General features: G+C 51.3%; 5 protein-coding genes across 5 annotated transcripts; 1 reads left to right on the forward strand and 4 right to left on the reverse strand.

Moving 5' to 3' along the window:
* Positions 1–153: 153 nt before the first annotated feature.
* On the reverse strand, positions 154–2,817 carry COCSADRAFT_34697 (uncharacterized protein). Its single transcript, XM_007699289.1, has 3 exons — positions 2,640–2,817; positions 1,483–2,569; positions 154–1,430 (listed from the first exon to the last, which is right to left on the reverse strand). Exons 2-3 carry the CDS (start codon positions 2,444–2,446, stop codon positions 580–582), a joined length of 1,815 nt encoding a protein of 604 aa, XP_007697479.1. The 5' UTR covers positions 2,447–2,569; positions 2,640–2,817; the 3' UTR covers positions 154–579.
* Positions 2,818–5,654: 2,837 nt separating this feature from the next.
* On the reverse strand, positions 5,655–8,864 carry COCSADRAFT_34700 (uncharacterized protein). Its single transcript, XM_007699290.1, has 2 exons — positions 8,763–8,864; positions 5,655–8,701 (listed from the first exon to the last, which is right to left on the reverse strand). The coding sequence occupies exon 2, from the start codon at positions 8,656–8,658 to the stop codon at positions 5,818–5,820; it is 2,841 nt and encodes a 946-aa protein (XP_007697480.1). The 5' UTR covers positions 8,659–8,701; positions 8,763–8,864; the 3' UTR covers positions 5,655–5,817.
* Positions 8,865–9,067: 203 nt separating this feature from the next.
* Positions 9,068–10,903, forward strand: COCSADRAFT_85665 (uncharacterized protein; the record flags this gene model as incomplete). Its single annotated transcript, XM_007699496.1, has 6 exons — positions 9,068–9,157; positions 9,209–9,221; positions 9,282–9,316; positions 9,372–9,387; positions 9,439–9,564; positions 9,612–10,903. The coding sequence occupies 6 exons, from the start codon at positions 9,068–9,070 to the stop codon at positions 10,901–10,903; spliced, it is 1,572 nt and encodes a 523-aa protein (XP_007697686.1).
* A 50-nt stretch (positions 10,904–10,953) lies between these two features.
* COCSADRAFT_112188 (uncharacterized protein) lies at positions 10,954–13,143 on the reverse strand. The gene is made up of 3 exons (XM_007699497.1): positions 12,423–13,143; positions 12,136–12,369; positions 10,954–12,087 (listed from the first exon to the last, which is right to left on the reverse strand). Exons 1-3 carry the CDS (start codon positions 13,059–13,061, stop codon positions 11,080–11,082), a joined length of 1,881 nt encoding a protein of 626 aa, XP_007697687.1. The 5' UTR covers positions 13,062–13,143; the 3' UTR covers positions 10,954–11,079.
* A 577-nt stretch (positions 13,144–13,720) lies between these two features.
* COCSADRAFT_197632 (glycoside hydrolase family 12 protein) lies at positions 13,721–14,695 on the reverse strand. Its single transcript, XM_007699498.1, has 2 exons — positions 14,414–14,695; positions 13,721–14,357 (listed from the first exon to the last, which is right to left on the reverse strand). The coding sequence occupies exons 1-2, from the start codon at positions 14,653–14,655 to the stop codon at positions 13,862–13,864; spliced, it is 738 nt and encodes a 245-aa protein (XP_007697688.1). The 5' UTR covers positions 14,656–14,695; the 3' UTR covers positions 13,721–13,861.
* Positions 14,696–14,941: the final 246 nt, after the last annotated feature.

Consider the following 14,941-nt stretch of genomic DNA (forward strand, 5'->3'; position numbering starts at 1 on the left):
TTGACTACCTTGTCCTTGTATGTCAAGACTTCAAGGCCACTAGATGGACTAAGGTATGCACCCTACTCATATTGTCTTCGACCACTCAGTCCTCAATGCATAGCGTAATCACACACACACACACACACACACACACATAATTCAACAATACCAAGCGGCTCTTAAACATTGGTACTAAATTTGAATTTCTCGCAAGTGTCTACATACACACCCTCCAATCATGGACAGTCTATGTGTCCCTATTCCATCTTATCCATCCATCCCCACTTGACCTCGGGGCCAGTAAGATATCTACAAGAAAAACCCAATACCATTAGAACGCCTTTGGAAAGGATTGATGTACGCTTGATACCGTTGCGCAGTCCCCGAAATGAACAAAGGAAAATAGCTATGCACGCTCGCTGCGGTTCGACCCAAGTCGCACCTGGGCAAAGCCGACTTGGGTATAAAGAGTAACAAAAGGAATCGTCCAATCATGTGTAAAGCAGTCTAAGAAATGAAGCCACGGGAAATTGTACGGCTTGGTCGAAGCGTCAAGAAAGTCAAATTGAAAAAAAGTCCGTATACATTCGCAAAGGATTATGAGTCAAGCATTGATGTGATGTCGGATATTCTTTGCATGACGGTGTTCATGGCAGCAATCTTCCTTTCTAGACGCTCTGCAAGACGTGCCTCGTTGGCCTCATCGGAAAGGACGAGTGAGTAGTGTGCAAAAACCTTCTCGGGATTGGTGAAGAGAACCTCTTGCTCCTCGAGTGGGGCGGAGGCAGCAGTGGTGCAAGGAGGCGAGGAGTAGTAGAGTTCATACTCGTCATCTTGTTCCTCAGCCTCGTCAACGGGTGCGACAGTGGGCTGTGTAGATTGAACAGGGTTCTTGATGACGGGGTAGTCGGCCTTGATCTCCTCAACAGACACATCATCCTCAGCGTTGAAGATGGCGCTGTATCCCTTACCGGACATGGCTTGGGTGTCGAGAGGGTTGGAGGGACCCTCGGGAAGCTCGGTAACGACGAAAGCAACAGGCTGCTGGAAGTTGAAGCCATTGTTGACGTTCCAGTTGGGGTTGGCGTTGTTTGAATTGTTCAAGTTGAGCATGGCAAAGTCAATCTGGGGTTCAGGAGCCATAGTCATGCTAACTTGGGGGTTCTCGGGCTGCGACATGGCGTTGAACTGCGGCTGGAAGGCAGGAGCGGGGGCAGTGCTAACAGCAGCGGAAGAAGTAGACATGTTAGTCATTGGAGCCTTGATCTGAAGAGACTCGTCGCGGGACAGCTCCTCGAGGAAGGGAGTGAAGGCCTGGTGGCGGAGAAGGCGCTCGATGAATGCGCGCGAGCGGGCGTTCTCCTCCATAAGAAGACGGTTCTGGGCGCGGAGCTCGTTGGCCTCGTTGACCTTCATGGCGACCTCACCTTCAAGTTGGCCAATGTATTCTGAATGACGTTAGCTGAGATTGTACATAGATGTATCGATGTTTATGCTTACCCTTTCTCCTTGAGCGGAAGGCGCGCGCAGAGACCTTGTTGCGCAGTTGACGGCGCTCCTTGGAGCTGAGCTTCTTGCCCTCTTCGGAGGCAAGTAGCCTCTCATCCTCGTCCATATCCTCTTCGTCCTTCTTGGCGCGGATGATGTGGGGGAGTAGACCCTGGTTGTTGTCTTGCATGGATGTTGAGGCGTTTTGGCTGTCGGCTCGGATCTGTGCGACAACGCGGGTGATCATCTCTTCAGTGTGAGCATCACTAAGCGGGCTTGAAGTCTTGCGGCTGGCCTGGCTAGTGGAAGGCAGACGGGACTGAGGTAGTTGCTGTTGCTGTTGCTGTTGCTGTTGTTGCAGGGCTTGCTGTTGCTTCTGGTGGGCCAACTGCTGTGCTCGCTGCTGTTGAGCCTGCGCCTGCGCCTTGGCCATAGCAGCTTGTTGCTGGTGCATACCAGGCCATACCCTGACGTTAGGTACCTCCTCTTGAGTGATGGCGCTGGGGTCGACAAAGTCGTCTTGGGAGCCTTCGTTGAAGACAAAGCTGTTGCTGCGGTAGTCGATACCCATGTTCATGGGGACTTCCATGGGGAGTCCGCTGTTCCATGCGCTACCGTCCATGATTGAATCGCCTCCCATCATGGCCATTTCGTCGAGGCCGGAGGAGGAGAAGAGAGGAAAGCCGGTGTTGTAGTTGGGAGCAAGACCGGCAATGGATCCAGAGGGAAGGCCGGTCTGTTGCTTGAAGCGTTCGTACTCGTGGCTAGGCTTTGCTGGAGTCTGAAGGTCGTCGTCGATGTTGGTGCTGGTCGGGCTGCCCATAGCCGACGTAGCACTCTGTTCACGCTTGAGGGTGGTGGGCTGGGTGGGCGAGGGCATCTGACCAAAGTCGAAGAACTCGTTGGGATCGACGCACTGATTAGATAGGCTGTTGAAGGGCGCCATCGACATGGCCGGTTGAACTGCGGTAGCCATGTTGTTTGTTTGACTACTGGGGAGTCGCGGCTGGGTGTTTGGGCGGCCCTTGGGCAGACAAGGTCGTGTCTTGGGGACGTCGCGGTGCGGGCAGTGGAAGGGCGACAGGAGCGGTTAGGCTGGCTAGAAGTCGTCGTCAGCTCGTTTCTGGGCCTTGTTCAAGCACGGAGGATGGGAGCCGGAGGGTCCGCACCTTGGGGGAGCGTCTGTGTGCAAAGGGGGTTCTGAAGTGTAGGCGCAGATGGAAAGTGTCGACAATAAGAGTTGAGCGAGGGATGACGGGCGGATGTGCGGAAGTGTCGGAAGGAAAAGCAGGAGAAGAGGATGTGTCGAGTTGGCAGGTAGGCAGAAGAGAAGGGAATGGGTGGGCGAGGGACGGGCGCAGGTCTTGCTTGTGCTGGGGGGGCTCCACCGCCCGTCGGGGAGGCGTTTCACAATCGAGGCGGAGTCTCTGGCTGCAAATAGCAGGACAAGGCCGGCGCCGGTTGGTCAAGGCCGTGGGCGATCAACGCCTACCAAGCGTTGGCTGCCGCCCTGGTCTGCCGTCTCCTGAGCGCCGGGAATACCCCCAACGCTCCTTGACGCCACGGCCGAGCACATGGACGATTGGGACGACACGGACAAGTGGACAAGCCGACCCTTGTTGCGCTGCTGCTTGCACACAATCTTCATATTACAGACATTCGTCCCATCTGCCCTCGAATCCAGCACACGATATTGCACTACGCAACTCTATGCACCCTCGGCCTCGCGGCGCCGACGCCGATGCTTGGTGCAGCCAATCAAGGGCCGCCATGGTGCACCACCACTGAGGCTGTGCTGTCATGTTTCTCGCGCTAGCCGCTTCGGGGTCAGCGTTGCGGCAATTCCTGCTTTGGCAGTCAGCCAGTCAGCCAGTCAGCCACAGCGGAACGGCATGTCGGCATGTCGTCGCAGCGCTTCAGCCACAGCCATCACCATCGTCTGACACGCCAACGCGCGTTTACGCTCATATTGCATATGCGTACTAGTAAGTAGTATGTGCTACATTACACAGTATTTACACCCATAGTACATACAAATACTCGCACACGCTTTACTTGCACCCCGCCCACCCTATAGTTCTTTATCAGCTTGCCAATAGTGCTGTCTCTGGCTCCTTCCCTCATCTGGGCTGTTCACACGCCACCGTGCATGGTTGGATGGCGGCTGCCTAAGCCGCCCGCCGGAACGGGGTTGTGGTGCACAACCACACATTGCATTCTTCACATGGCCTCACCGGCTCCAGCGGCAGTCGAGAACTAACTATGTGCAGTACAGTATAGTATGTGTGATGGCAGTCGCAGAAACTTGCGCACCCTCTACAAGTCGCTGATCTTTTCATTGGTAGTGTGAGAGAGTTGCGAAACGCCCGTCGCCGGTCAACCACGTCGAAGCTGCCACTTTGCTGACTACCGCGCGGAGCTTGCCGTCCAATGGAACCTCACATCTTTCTGCTTGGGCATCCGGCCACCCTGGGCCATAGCTTGCCCATGCCATGTCCCGTCCATCTGCTTCATCTCAACAACGCTCGACTGCATTAAACGGCCTACTTGCTCTTCATGTTTTGCATTTGCACTGCACTGGCTTCATCGCAGCATGCACTGCGCCACTTGATCCTGCAAAGTGTTAGACACTCACATGAGGGCCGATGACGCGGCCTATGTCCAAGTCCATCTGTCAGTATGTACGTGTGGATAAAATTAGGAACAACAAGCCTCCGACTTCGCGAAGATGAACAGCACAAGGAAGTATGCTGCCATACTCACACGCTAATCCTATACGCCGGCTGACATCCCTCTTGGACGGCGTAAGGCTATACTTGCCTGTCCATCTCTGTCCGACAAGGCTGACATCCTTCTTGGCCGGCCTTATTCCTTCTTCCGCAACCTCCTTGGGAACGTTTCTGGACGGCACTTGCCATGCAAAAAGCCTCCCCCCTGGCTGTGATCGTCCATGTCGTCATCGCCCATTGGAGTTTCCCTCTGTGGAAACTCCCTCATCTGCGCCTTCCAGGAGAGCCTGTCGCTGCATTCCATCATTTTACTACTGTCCTGTTGCTCTGCTCGTTTCCTCATTTGCTAATCACCTCCATCTAGCCCACATGTCCTTCCCCATCCAACTCCTATTTTTATTTCACCACATTTCTGTTCCTTGTTCCCCGGAGTCCCTCCACCTGCACTATAATAGTGGAACATGGCATATCGTCAACTTGTCCACTTATCCCTCACATCCAAATTTCGCTCGCCCTGTTCCATGTGCATACCAATCAACAACACCCATCAACACTGTCCACCCACGCCGCCATCAAAAAGCATGTATATCTTGCTAACGGCCATGCTTACCCCTTTGCTTATTCGGCCCGTATCCAAACCCTAACAGAAGCATTCTTCTTCACCCTGAAACCCCTGCAACTCCGTTCCTGAGTGGGATAGCCCTCAGCCCGAACAGGTGACAAGACAAGTCTGTTTCACCACCTCCCCCTAAGCCTGTATCAACGCCCGTCCTTTGACACCACTACCACTCATGCTGCTCGAAACTCCATCTCCCGAGACAATGTAGGTGCGACACGTGTCTCGTCAAATGTTCGTATTAACTAGTACACCCTCTACCGGCTCTCACCACTAGTGCCCAATCATCAAATTAATTTGCCCGCGTCAAATTACTAATCAACTCTCTCTTATTCTTTCCCAGTAAGAAAAGAGAGAGAGGGGGGGGGGCGCTTATTGCTCTACTGCTACACTGTACACACTAATATTCCGGTTACATAACTACTCCAAACTAGTTTCTTTTTTTGTGATTCCTAATCCGCCCGGTCGAATAACTTGCACTGGAACACGAGCAATTGGGCCCCACTGCATTTCCAAGGATCTGGCAAAAGACGAGCGGGAAAGGAAGAATCAAAGCAAAAGAAGAAGAAGAAGAAGAAGAAGAAGAAGAAGAAGAAGAAGAAAAAATTCACCTTTATTCGCTATTATGATTGGCCATGTTCAGGATCATAATTAATGCCTCCTATGGTCTGGTCCCACATTGGAACCCCTGCTATTATGTCATGCGAGCATCTTTACCCATTCTTGCAGACTCCCCGCCCCTCCCCTTCCGATTTTAAGGTTTCTGTATGCATCGATCTGAGGACGGGTTGGAACGTTTTTCCCGTATCAACGCTGGGCAGCGTTCCTTACTGGGGATACGCAGAGAGAGGAGAAAAAAAAGGGTTGCAACAAAGGCTTATCAAGATGTGACTGCACAAAGTTTCGACACCACAACACACATATGCTGATGTGTGCACGACTAAAGATGCCTTCTTCTTTGTAAGGGAGCAAACTAAAAGCTATCCATTCTCACACAGCCTTTCAAGGATTCTGATCCCGTAGCTTAGACTCATGTTCATTGGACAAGAAACCATGCACATCTTCCTCGACCACTCCCTCGTCTGACGCATGCTGCTGCTGTTGCTGCTGTGCCAACGAAGAAGAGTCGAGACCCTCCCTCTCCACAAAGTGATGCACAGCACTGCCACTATTCCTCTGCTTTGCACTCGCCAAGAAATCGCCCATCCGCTCCTGGCCAAGCCCCAGTCTGCTCACCATGTTGCGAAAGGTACTTTCCATATTCCTGTCTCCCAGGATACCGCCTCTCGCCACGCCTTCGCCTTTGGCAACGTCGCGAACCACGTCACGCGCACGCTCGTAGTCGCCCTCTTGCACCAAGGCTCGTACCACTGCGATCAGCGCACCCCACCCGGGGAGCAGCCCTTGCTTCGACATGCGTGTCAGCACGCTCATCATCTTGCCTACCTCGCCATGCAGCGCATATCCTTCTATCAGACGGTCGTAGAGGATGCGGTCGCTTGGCATGCGTGGCGCCGTGAAGAGCAGGTTGACGATGCTGTCCACCTCGGCCAGATTCGCCGGCTCAGACTGGAAATAGTGCGTTACCAGCGACGTGTACACGTGGGCTGAGGGTGTCAAATTCCGCTGTGTCATGTGCTCCATGACGGCGCGGACAGCTGTGTAGTTGGCGTATCCTTTGAGCAGGCGGTCAATGGCTGTCGAGTAGACGTGGTCGTTCAGCGTCAACCCGCTGCTTTCCAGGTCGTCCAAAATTGCCAAAACTTTTTTCATTTGTTCCTGATCAGTCTGCCCATCAAACACTTGGTTTTCAAACGCGGCGCTCATGAGCATTGTGTGTGTTGCAATGTCGCCTTCAATCCCCTCCTTCTCCATCTGTGATAGAAGTCTTAAAGCGGTCCGTGTGTCCTTGGCCAGCAGGTACAGTCGTATCAAACTGTTGTATGTAATGGCGTTAGGCTTGATCTGGAAGTTTGTCGCCCATCCAAGAATCTTCTGCACGTATGCTACACGTTTCTCATGGCGCATTGATTCGGGACGTATCTGTACAATGGCCGATATCGCTCCGTTGACGACCTCGATGGAAGGTTTTGTGGACTTGTTTACAGCCTTGCCGGGGCTATTGTTGGCGCCTTTTTGACCCTTGCCCTGTGCCTTTATGTTGTTTGTGGCGTATTCTGCTGCGAGCCAGCGCTTGCCCATCTCATCCAGCGCGGCCAGCGCTTTGTCGATTTGTCGCAGCGACATTAGGCCATTGATCCGCGTTGTCCAGGCATAGTTTTCTGGTTCAATACCGCTATTCACCATCCTTTGCCACATGGCATTGAATCCATTGAGGTCCTTTGCTTTGGCGCATCCATTCAGAAGAGCAATCCACGACTGTACGTCTGGCTTGACGCCATGTGCCATCATGTCATTCCACACTTCTACTGCACGTTGTGAATTGAGAAGAGTCAAGTAGCCGGAAAGGAAGCTATTGTATACTGAGCGGGGAATTGATGTTTTGCTTTCGCTAAGATATGTTTCTTGGACCTCTTCCCAGATACGGTCTAACTTTTTGATTGATGTCATGGTTTTAACGACACGGGCTATGCTCTTCATGTGGAATGCTTCTAGGTTGGTCATCTCGTCGGGGGTTTCGCCCTCTTTTCCAAGGGCTACCATAGCCTTTCGGGGCGCTGCCTCAATCCTTGCTCTTACTTCCTGTCGAAAACTGACTGGCAATCCTCTAAATTGCTCGGACTTTTGGGTGTGTATGAATACAGTGTCCACACGCGATTTAGCAAGTAACCTTTCAAGAAAACGTAAAAAGGGCGCTGCCTTTTGTCGGATAGTCGGCTCCAGAGCGTCCGAAATGCTGTAAAGGTATACAGCACAAAAGCCTAATCCAGGTCTATTGACATATTTGGGCATATATCTTTGCAAACGCATGTTAAAATCTCTGTCGTCATACACGTCGGGCATTTCCTCAAGAGGGGGCAGAGACCAGTCGTCGCTGATGGCCTCAAGTGCATCGCTTTCTGATCTCATGCATTGGAAGAATAGTCGCCATAAAGACACCAACTCATCAAACAATAATGGCAAGTTTTGTTGAGAGGTTTCCGAAGCCTGAATCACCTCATGTGTCAGACGGGCTAGTGTTGGCTTGACCCAGTATTCGGGGCGAGCAATACCAAGTTGCTGGTATTTGAATAGCACCTGGGTCGGGGTGACATGCACACTTTTCCTGCCTGAGCAAAGCGCTCCCGTGACAGCTCCGAGAAGACGGCTGAAAACAAGCTCTTGTCTCAACAATTCTCCAGGATAGGTTGGCTCAGTCAGGGCTTTGCATCCTTTCTCTGTGTACGTCTTCTCGAACAAATCCCAGGCTCCTTGGACATGGCTGTCGATAAGAGCTTCACGGATTGGAGCAGCATAAGTCAGTTTGTCACTCGATGCCTCTGTTTGTCCTTCTTCGTGGTATGTGTCTTCTTGCCCATAGTCCTCATATAAAGAATCGGTTGCTGTACTATCGTCCAATAGACCCGAGTAGCGGCTGAGCGGTACCCGCTGGCTCCTTCGTTGTGGGTATTGTATGTCTGGCTCATCTTGTGTTGTTTTCCGAACAAGCGGCCGCTGCCTTTGTAATGTCACTCGCGTGCTCGATCCACCCTGCGCTGTTTCTTGTGCAGGGGACCGCTCTTCCTGAACCGTATACTCTGTTTTGCTTCCATCCGGTTTAGTATTCGGTCGCGGACGCAGCGAGGTGAATACGGTTCGAGATTGCCATTGCAAATTCCGAGCGAGACCGGCGTTTCGGGAAAGACGTGTCCGACACTGTCGACATACGTATGCGCCCAGCATGTTGTCCTGGTATGCCTCGAACGGCGGGCGAAGAGTGCCGATACTAAAATTGTGGTCAGGCATTTGAGCAACGAAACTTTTCAGCGTATGTATTCTTCACTTACACAACTGAATTTGATCAGGTATTCATGCGTGCAGAAAACTAATTTAATGTCTTGACAGGTCAATTGGCGACGGCTTGACGTTGCAGCTTCATGGATTTTAAAAAAGACGGGCAAAGTTACGCGCGATGCATGGTGAGACTGAGCGGAATAGCGCCGGCCAATGAGACACAATGACGTCCGCACGCCTCACGTGATTGCAAGCGTTGTGAAGAGCGTCTTCCACCGGACTCAACCTGACTTGCTTTTTCGCGGATCGCAGAAGACGGTTTCTTAGTGTAATTGCAATTCTTTTGGTTCATATAGTCATGACTACCTTGGTCCCGCGTCAACCCTACTCAAAGGACGAGCTTGAGAAGCTATATCCAAGAGAGCTCGAATTGCAGCTTGTACAGATTGTAAGACAGATGATCGTGACTTCTCTTTGCGACTTTACTGATAAGAAATAGCTATTACGTCATGGTCAGATTCTTTACCATGGTACAACTGTCCACGCACGCCAGTACTGACATGAGTATCCAGGCGAAAGAAGCCCTGTGTCACCTCGCTTTCAAAATGTACACAAGCCTTTAATTCCGCACATCACATGATAATCGCTAACAACAACACCAGACGGGACTTCCAGCGTGTATGAGATAGCCACCCAGTAACTCGAAAGTTTGGTCTGACGCCTTGACAGATTGGCCATACTGTAATTCTGCTCGCCAACTAACAAGTGTGATACTCAACACCAAGGATTTCTCGAAATGGGATCAACTCAAATACCGAAGGCGGCTAGAGACTTTTGGCATGGATGATGGCCCAGGTAGCAAAGCCCTATCCTTCAAAGCAACCATCACTAATAACCCCTAGTCATTGCCTCGGGACCCAAGGGCGAGTTTGATGCGATATGCCAACCAGGTGAACTTACAGACAAAGGCCGAGAGACAACACTGGCTCTGGGCGAAAGACTCCGCCATCTCTATATTGACCAGCTCAAGTTCATGCCAGCGCTGATCTCAGACAGCGACATGATCTACTTACGCGCAACACCCATCCCACATGCTCTGGAGTCCGTTCAGCAGGCGTTCTGGGGCTTTTACCCGCCCTCAGCAAGAACCTCTGATTTCCCGCCTCCTACCATCATTACCAGAACACCTGCGGATGAGACGCTATATCCCAACGACGCAAGCTGTAGGCGTTTTGCCCAACTCAGCCGCGCATTTGCCCAGCGCGCAGCTGATAGATGGAACGATACGGACGATATGCGTTACCTCTCCAAAGTCCTCTCGAAATGGATGCCTAATGGACAAAAGGTCGCTGTTGACTCTCACCCACGACTCTCGGGTATCATGGACACTCTGAATGCGACTGACGCTCATGGACCGGAAACCAAGCTCCCCAAGACATTCTACGATCCCAAAGCCCGCTCAATCATCGATAAGATTGCCGTGGAAGAATGGTACAAGGGCTACACTGAGTCGTCCGAGTACCGTATGCTCGGTATTGGCGGTCTGATGGGCGACATCACCTCTCGCATGGTCGGCAGCGTCGAACGTAACGGAAACTCTGGGATCGTCGAGGTAGGCGGTGTAGATGGCCAGCTAGGCAAAGGCCGAGGCGGAGAAACAAACATCCGCTTTGCCATGTCCGGCTGCCACGATACGACCTTGGCCGGCATATTGACGTCGCTCGGTGCATTTGAAGGCGAGAACTGGCCGCCTTTCACATCTCATGTCGCCGTTGAGATGTTCAGAAAGCGAGGTGCCAACACTGTCACCCAGACGCCTCCCCTGCCTGAACAGAACCCACAAACCCAAACCCAAAGCTGGTGGTCTTCCCTCTTTGGCAGTACAAAAGTCACTTCAGACGCCAGCCTCACACCCCAAGGCATTGCGCGAAAGCCTTTGACCGACCTTACGAAGACCCAGCGTGACCAGTTGAACGACTACTACGTGCGAATCAGGTACAACGACAAGATTATGCAGATACCAGGTTGCAAAGCAGCAGGCAAGCATCTCGAAGGAGACACGACCTTCTGCACGCTAGAAGCTTTCAAGGGCATCGTTGACAAGTATACGCCCAAGAACTGGAAGGCTGCATGCACCAGTCGTTTGGATCAGCCTGCGTTCCCCGAGCAACCCGAACCAGCTGGGTTCGAATAGATGCGTATTACTAGACATAGACATAGAGTTCTTCTTCTTGTTTATCCAAACATCATGATATTAGAATTAGTTTAGTCAATATACAAATTCTAGACTTTTCTTCTTCCTCTCTTGTATTCTAATAAATCCAGCTCTAACCCCAGTTTTTCTATTAAATTCTTTTTTTTTACATTGCCTTACAAAACAGACAAGTCGGCATGGCTAACAAACCAAGTCCCGTTGTTAGTATCGAGCGTGAGGTTGTTTTGCACCGTCTTTCCTCCCTTCAAACTACCGCTCTCAACAACACCGCCCGCAACGGGACGTTGCAGCTTGTTCTCTCCGCTCTTGACTGTGAAGTTGGCAAGAGGAATCTCCCAGCCATTGCGCGTGACTACCGTTGGTAGACCAAAGAACTTCGCCGTCAGCTCGTCATGCGAAAAGTGGAGCTCAAAGTAACCGCGGTAGTACAAGTCTTGCCATTGCAGCTCCTGGTTCGCCGACTGAATAATGGACGAGTAGTTGTTTGCGGTTGCAAGAGAGATGTTTGCGCCATAGGGGCAAGGCGAAGTTACTGCCGAGCCAGCGAATTCGACGCCGATGCTGCCGGCGCCAGTGCTGGGATCATAGTTCTTTTCATCGAGCCAGATGAGGTCGCTGACCCACGAAGCGTGGCTATCTCCTGCGAGGAAAATATTGTTGTTAATGTTATTGCTGTAGAGGTGGTTTAGTGTGCGGTTCTTGTTAGCGAGATACCCGTCCCATGCATCGTAGTTGAGTGGGTTCTCTTCGCCGTATGCCGCGGACTGGTTCAGGCGCGAGAAGATGATCTGAGAGCCAACAACGCGCCATGTTGCGCCGCGTTTGGCCGAATGCGAGAGACTGCGGTAGAACCAGTTCTCCTGGTTGGCGCCCATGAGAGAGCGGCTGGCGTCATTGGAGATTTCGTGGATGTAGTCAGTATTCCAATAGAGGTCGGTTATGGAGCGATCGTATTGGCGTGTGTCGAGCATAATCAAATCGACCAGTTTGCCAATGGAGAAGGATCGCCAAATACGCAGGTTATCATCCATGTCAACCTGGCGAATAGGCATCCATTCAAAGTAGGCGCGAACTGCGTTCATTTTCCGCTGGTCGACGGAGACGCCCCCATCGTAAATGAAGGAGTCTTCAGTGTTGTTTAGTTTGGCACTGCCGTCGCGATACTATTGATTATTAGAATAAGTTTTGTAAAGAGGAGAGACTGAGCATACCGTGTTATCAGCTACTTCATGATCGTCCCAAACCGGGATCCATGCGAATTTCTGGTGGCTAGCAACAAGATCCAAGTCGGTGCGGTAGGTTGCAAGTCGCTTGCGGTAATCATACAAAGTGTAGATGTCACGGTCCGGTTCGGGAATACGGCCAATGCTGTTACCCCAGCCATACTCGCCGTTCTTGTACTCGTAGATGTAGTCTCCAAGATGAACGACGTAATCAACAGAGTCCTGCATCAGGATTAGTTCAGGGTAGGTTCGACTCGAAAAGTAGCATAATATACCTTTCGCACGGTGTTACCGTACGCATTGAAGAAGCCAAAGGGATAGTTTGAACAGCTGTATACAGCAAGCCTAACATTAGTGATGTCGTCGTCGGCATTTGGTGTGGTTTTGGTGCGACCAAGAGGACTCTTATTGTCCGAATTGCATACATTGAACTGGTAGTAATATGTGCTGTATGGCTTCAAGCTCTTGGCCTCAACCTTGACCGTAAAATCAACATCGGAGCTGGTGTATACTTTGCCCGAATCTACTGTCGAAGAGCATTCCTTATCCTCGTAGACCTTGTATTCCACGCAAATTGGCGACTTGGAAACCTGCACATACTTTTCGTTGTCGTGGTCGAAAAGAGGTGCGTAGCCTGTGACTGTAACATTGGATTGCGAGTTGTCGTTCTGAGGTGCAACGCGTGTCCAGAGAATGACGCTGTCTGGGTATGGGTCTCCCGAGGCAACGCCATGAGTGAAGTTCAAGTTGGAAGGTTCATAAGCGGATGCTGGATCATTCCTCTTGGCCACCTTGTGGATTGAGATTCCAAGAGCTGGATGATGTTCCGAAGGTGAGCGGTAATTCAGATTCTTCGACCAGCTGGCGCTAGCAACGGATGCCAGCGGCAGCAACAAAAGGAGTTGAAGCTTCATGTTGAAAAATGTCCCTTGTGCTTTAGGAGAATACCGCTCAAGCTTGGGGGATCAAGCTTTTGGACGTCCATGGCCTTTTTGTAGCTTTCCATGACGTTGGACTTTCTCCAGGATTCCGGGTTACCGAGGAGCTAGTCCTGTAAGTTTCTCCAATGCTACTGCATGGCCCGCGGGAACAAGTATTGATGGGATGCAAAATTCCAATCACAGTTCGTGTACCTAGCATGCTGCGGCATTTGGGGCGCCGACACGGGAGAAACGATGGATAACAGCGCGGCGGACATGGCAATGAAGGATAGTCGAAGAGGAGCAGATCGTCATCGAGCATAATCATCGCAACGTTCATTCGATAGCGATGCCGGGCTACAGTACGTCTGCAGAACGGTATTGCTTGGTTCAGGACATGTGCGTTGGTAGGGCGATGTTATTGGCTGCAAAGAGATGGACGGGCGAACGTGCTCGGCAACCAAAGCTTGTCAGGAACATGGCATGGTGCACTGACATGCACTAATTCAGAAGGTGCTGTGGAAGCTCACCCCCGATGATACGATCGTGTGTTCGTGTGTTAAGATACCTAGACAATGTAAGAGAAAGCTAGTTGTTATGACTAATTTGAGTATGTTCATGCGAATGAATAGAGAAAGGAACAAGTGAACGTGGTCCAAGATAAGATAGTCCTATCAGTATATACAAAGACTAGAGCCCCACACTCCACCACAACGAAAAGATATATACAAGAATTTTTCCGCATCCATGCAAGAGAGAAGCAGTATGCCCAGCGCTCAGATCTACCAATCCATCTAATTTTCGGCCAAGCTGAACGCGCTGGTAACAAACTTGGCGTTGCTGCCAGAGAAAGGCTCAGTACCAGCACCCGCGCTAATCAGAATCTGACTGCTGGGAAGGCCTTGCTTGGAAGTAAGATACTTGATAAAGTCCATAAGGTCTCCACTGAAGCCTTGGACTTGTTTCTCAGCGACGAAGCTGAACACGTTCATCTGGCCGTTCTTGCCATTGTACAGTTTCCAGCTGTTACCTGCAAGGGTGACGGTAGCGATAGGCCTGCCAGTAGCGGAGATGGGGCCAGCGCCACCAAGGGCAGCAAGCCAGATCATGACCTCGTATTCTTCGCTGCCGGTGGGCGTGCTCGAGGTGAAGAGGTCGTAGGCTACGTCCGCAATGATGTTGTTGCCGGTGTAGGTCCACTTCCAGACTGAAGGGAGGGACTTGATCGACGCAAGTGACTTCTTGTTGATCTTTGTTACTACATTGGCAAAGGACTTGACCTTTCCCTGACTGTTGGCGCGGTTAGACACGTGATGCTAATATGAATTATTAAGGATGTAACGAACCCGCCAGCCCACGACCACGAGGTATGCCATTTGAGTGTGTTGCCGCTGAGGCCGTCAACTCCAGTGCATTGAGATCCCGAAGTAGCATCAGCCTTGCCCCAGAGGTTGTTGTAGGTGGTGTAGGCGCCATTGACTTGAGAGCCCCATTGATCACAGAAGTCTGCGCGCTTCTGAATAGAGGATGCAGGCACCGCAAGGGCAAGGGATGCCGAGCTTACAGCAAGGAATGCGGAAAACTTCATGGTTGGCAAGAGTGTGTTGTGAAATGAAAGGGTGGATAGGTGTGGTCTAAAGTTACAAACTTGGAGGGAATTACCGACCTTTAAGTATTTTAATTGTGCAAAGACGCGTATGGTCAGCGAGATGAAGGGTGGAGCAGACATACACGGGAAACCCTGTACAGTAACCTACAACCGACGTTTCGACATAAACGAAAGTATACGTCGAGGGAGCTATTCTAGAACAAGGAGTTTCTCCTCTTCAAGATGTCCAATGATTGGCCATAAACACGTCGATCATCTTGAATAG

The sequence above is a fragment of the Bipolaris sorokiniana genome (genome assembly GCF_000338995.1).
Source record: "Bipolaris sorokiniana ND90Pr unplaced genomic scaffold COCSAscaffold_4, whole genome shotgun sequence".
Taxonomy (NCBI): domain Eukaryota; kingdom Fungi; phylum Ascomycota; class Dothideomycetes; order Pleosporales; family Pleosporaceae; genus Bipolaris; species Bipolaris sorokiniana.

Bases quoted from the DNA above. Each gene is read 5' to 3' on its own strand.
- COCSADRAFT_34697 (XM_007699289.1), bottom strand. From the start codon at position 2,446: ATGGCTACCGCAGTTCAACCGGCCATGTCGATGGCGCCCTTCAACAGC. The intron at 1,431-1,482 runs GTAAGCATAAAC...AACGTCATTCAG, and splicing joins CTTCCGCTCAAGGAGAAAGG to AATACATTGGCCAACTTGAA.
- COCSADRAFT_34700 (XM_007699290.1), bottom strand. From the start codon at position 8,658: ATGCTGGGCGCATACGTATGTCGACAGTGTCGGACACGTCTTTCCCGA.
- COCSADRAFT_112188 (XM_007699497.1), bottom strand. From the start codon at position 13,061: ATGAAGCTTCAACTCCTTTTGTTGCTGCCGCTGGCATCCGTTGCTAGC. The intron at 12,370-12,422 runs GTATATTATGCT...ATCCTGATGCAG, and splicing joins ACGGTAACACCGTGCGAAAG to GACTCTGTTGATTACGTCGT. The intron at 12,088-12,135 runs GTATGCTCAGTC...AATAATCAATAG, and splicing joins ATGAAGTAGCTGATAACACG to TATCGCGACGGCAGTGCCAA.
- COCSADRAFT_197632 (XM_007699498.1), bottom strand. From the start codon at position 14,655: ATGAAGTTTTCCGCATTCCTTGCTGTAAGCTCGGCATCCCTTGCCCTT. The intron at 14,358-14,413 runs GTTCGTTACATC...CCGCGCCAACAG, and splicing joins TCGTGGTCGTGGGCTGGCGG to TCAGGGAAAGGTCAAGTCCT.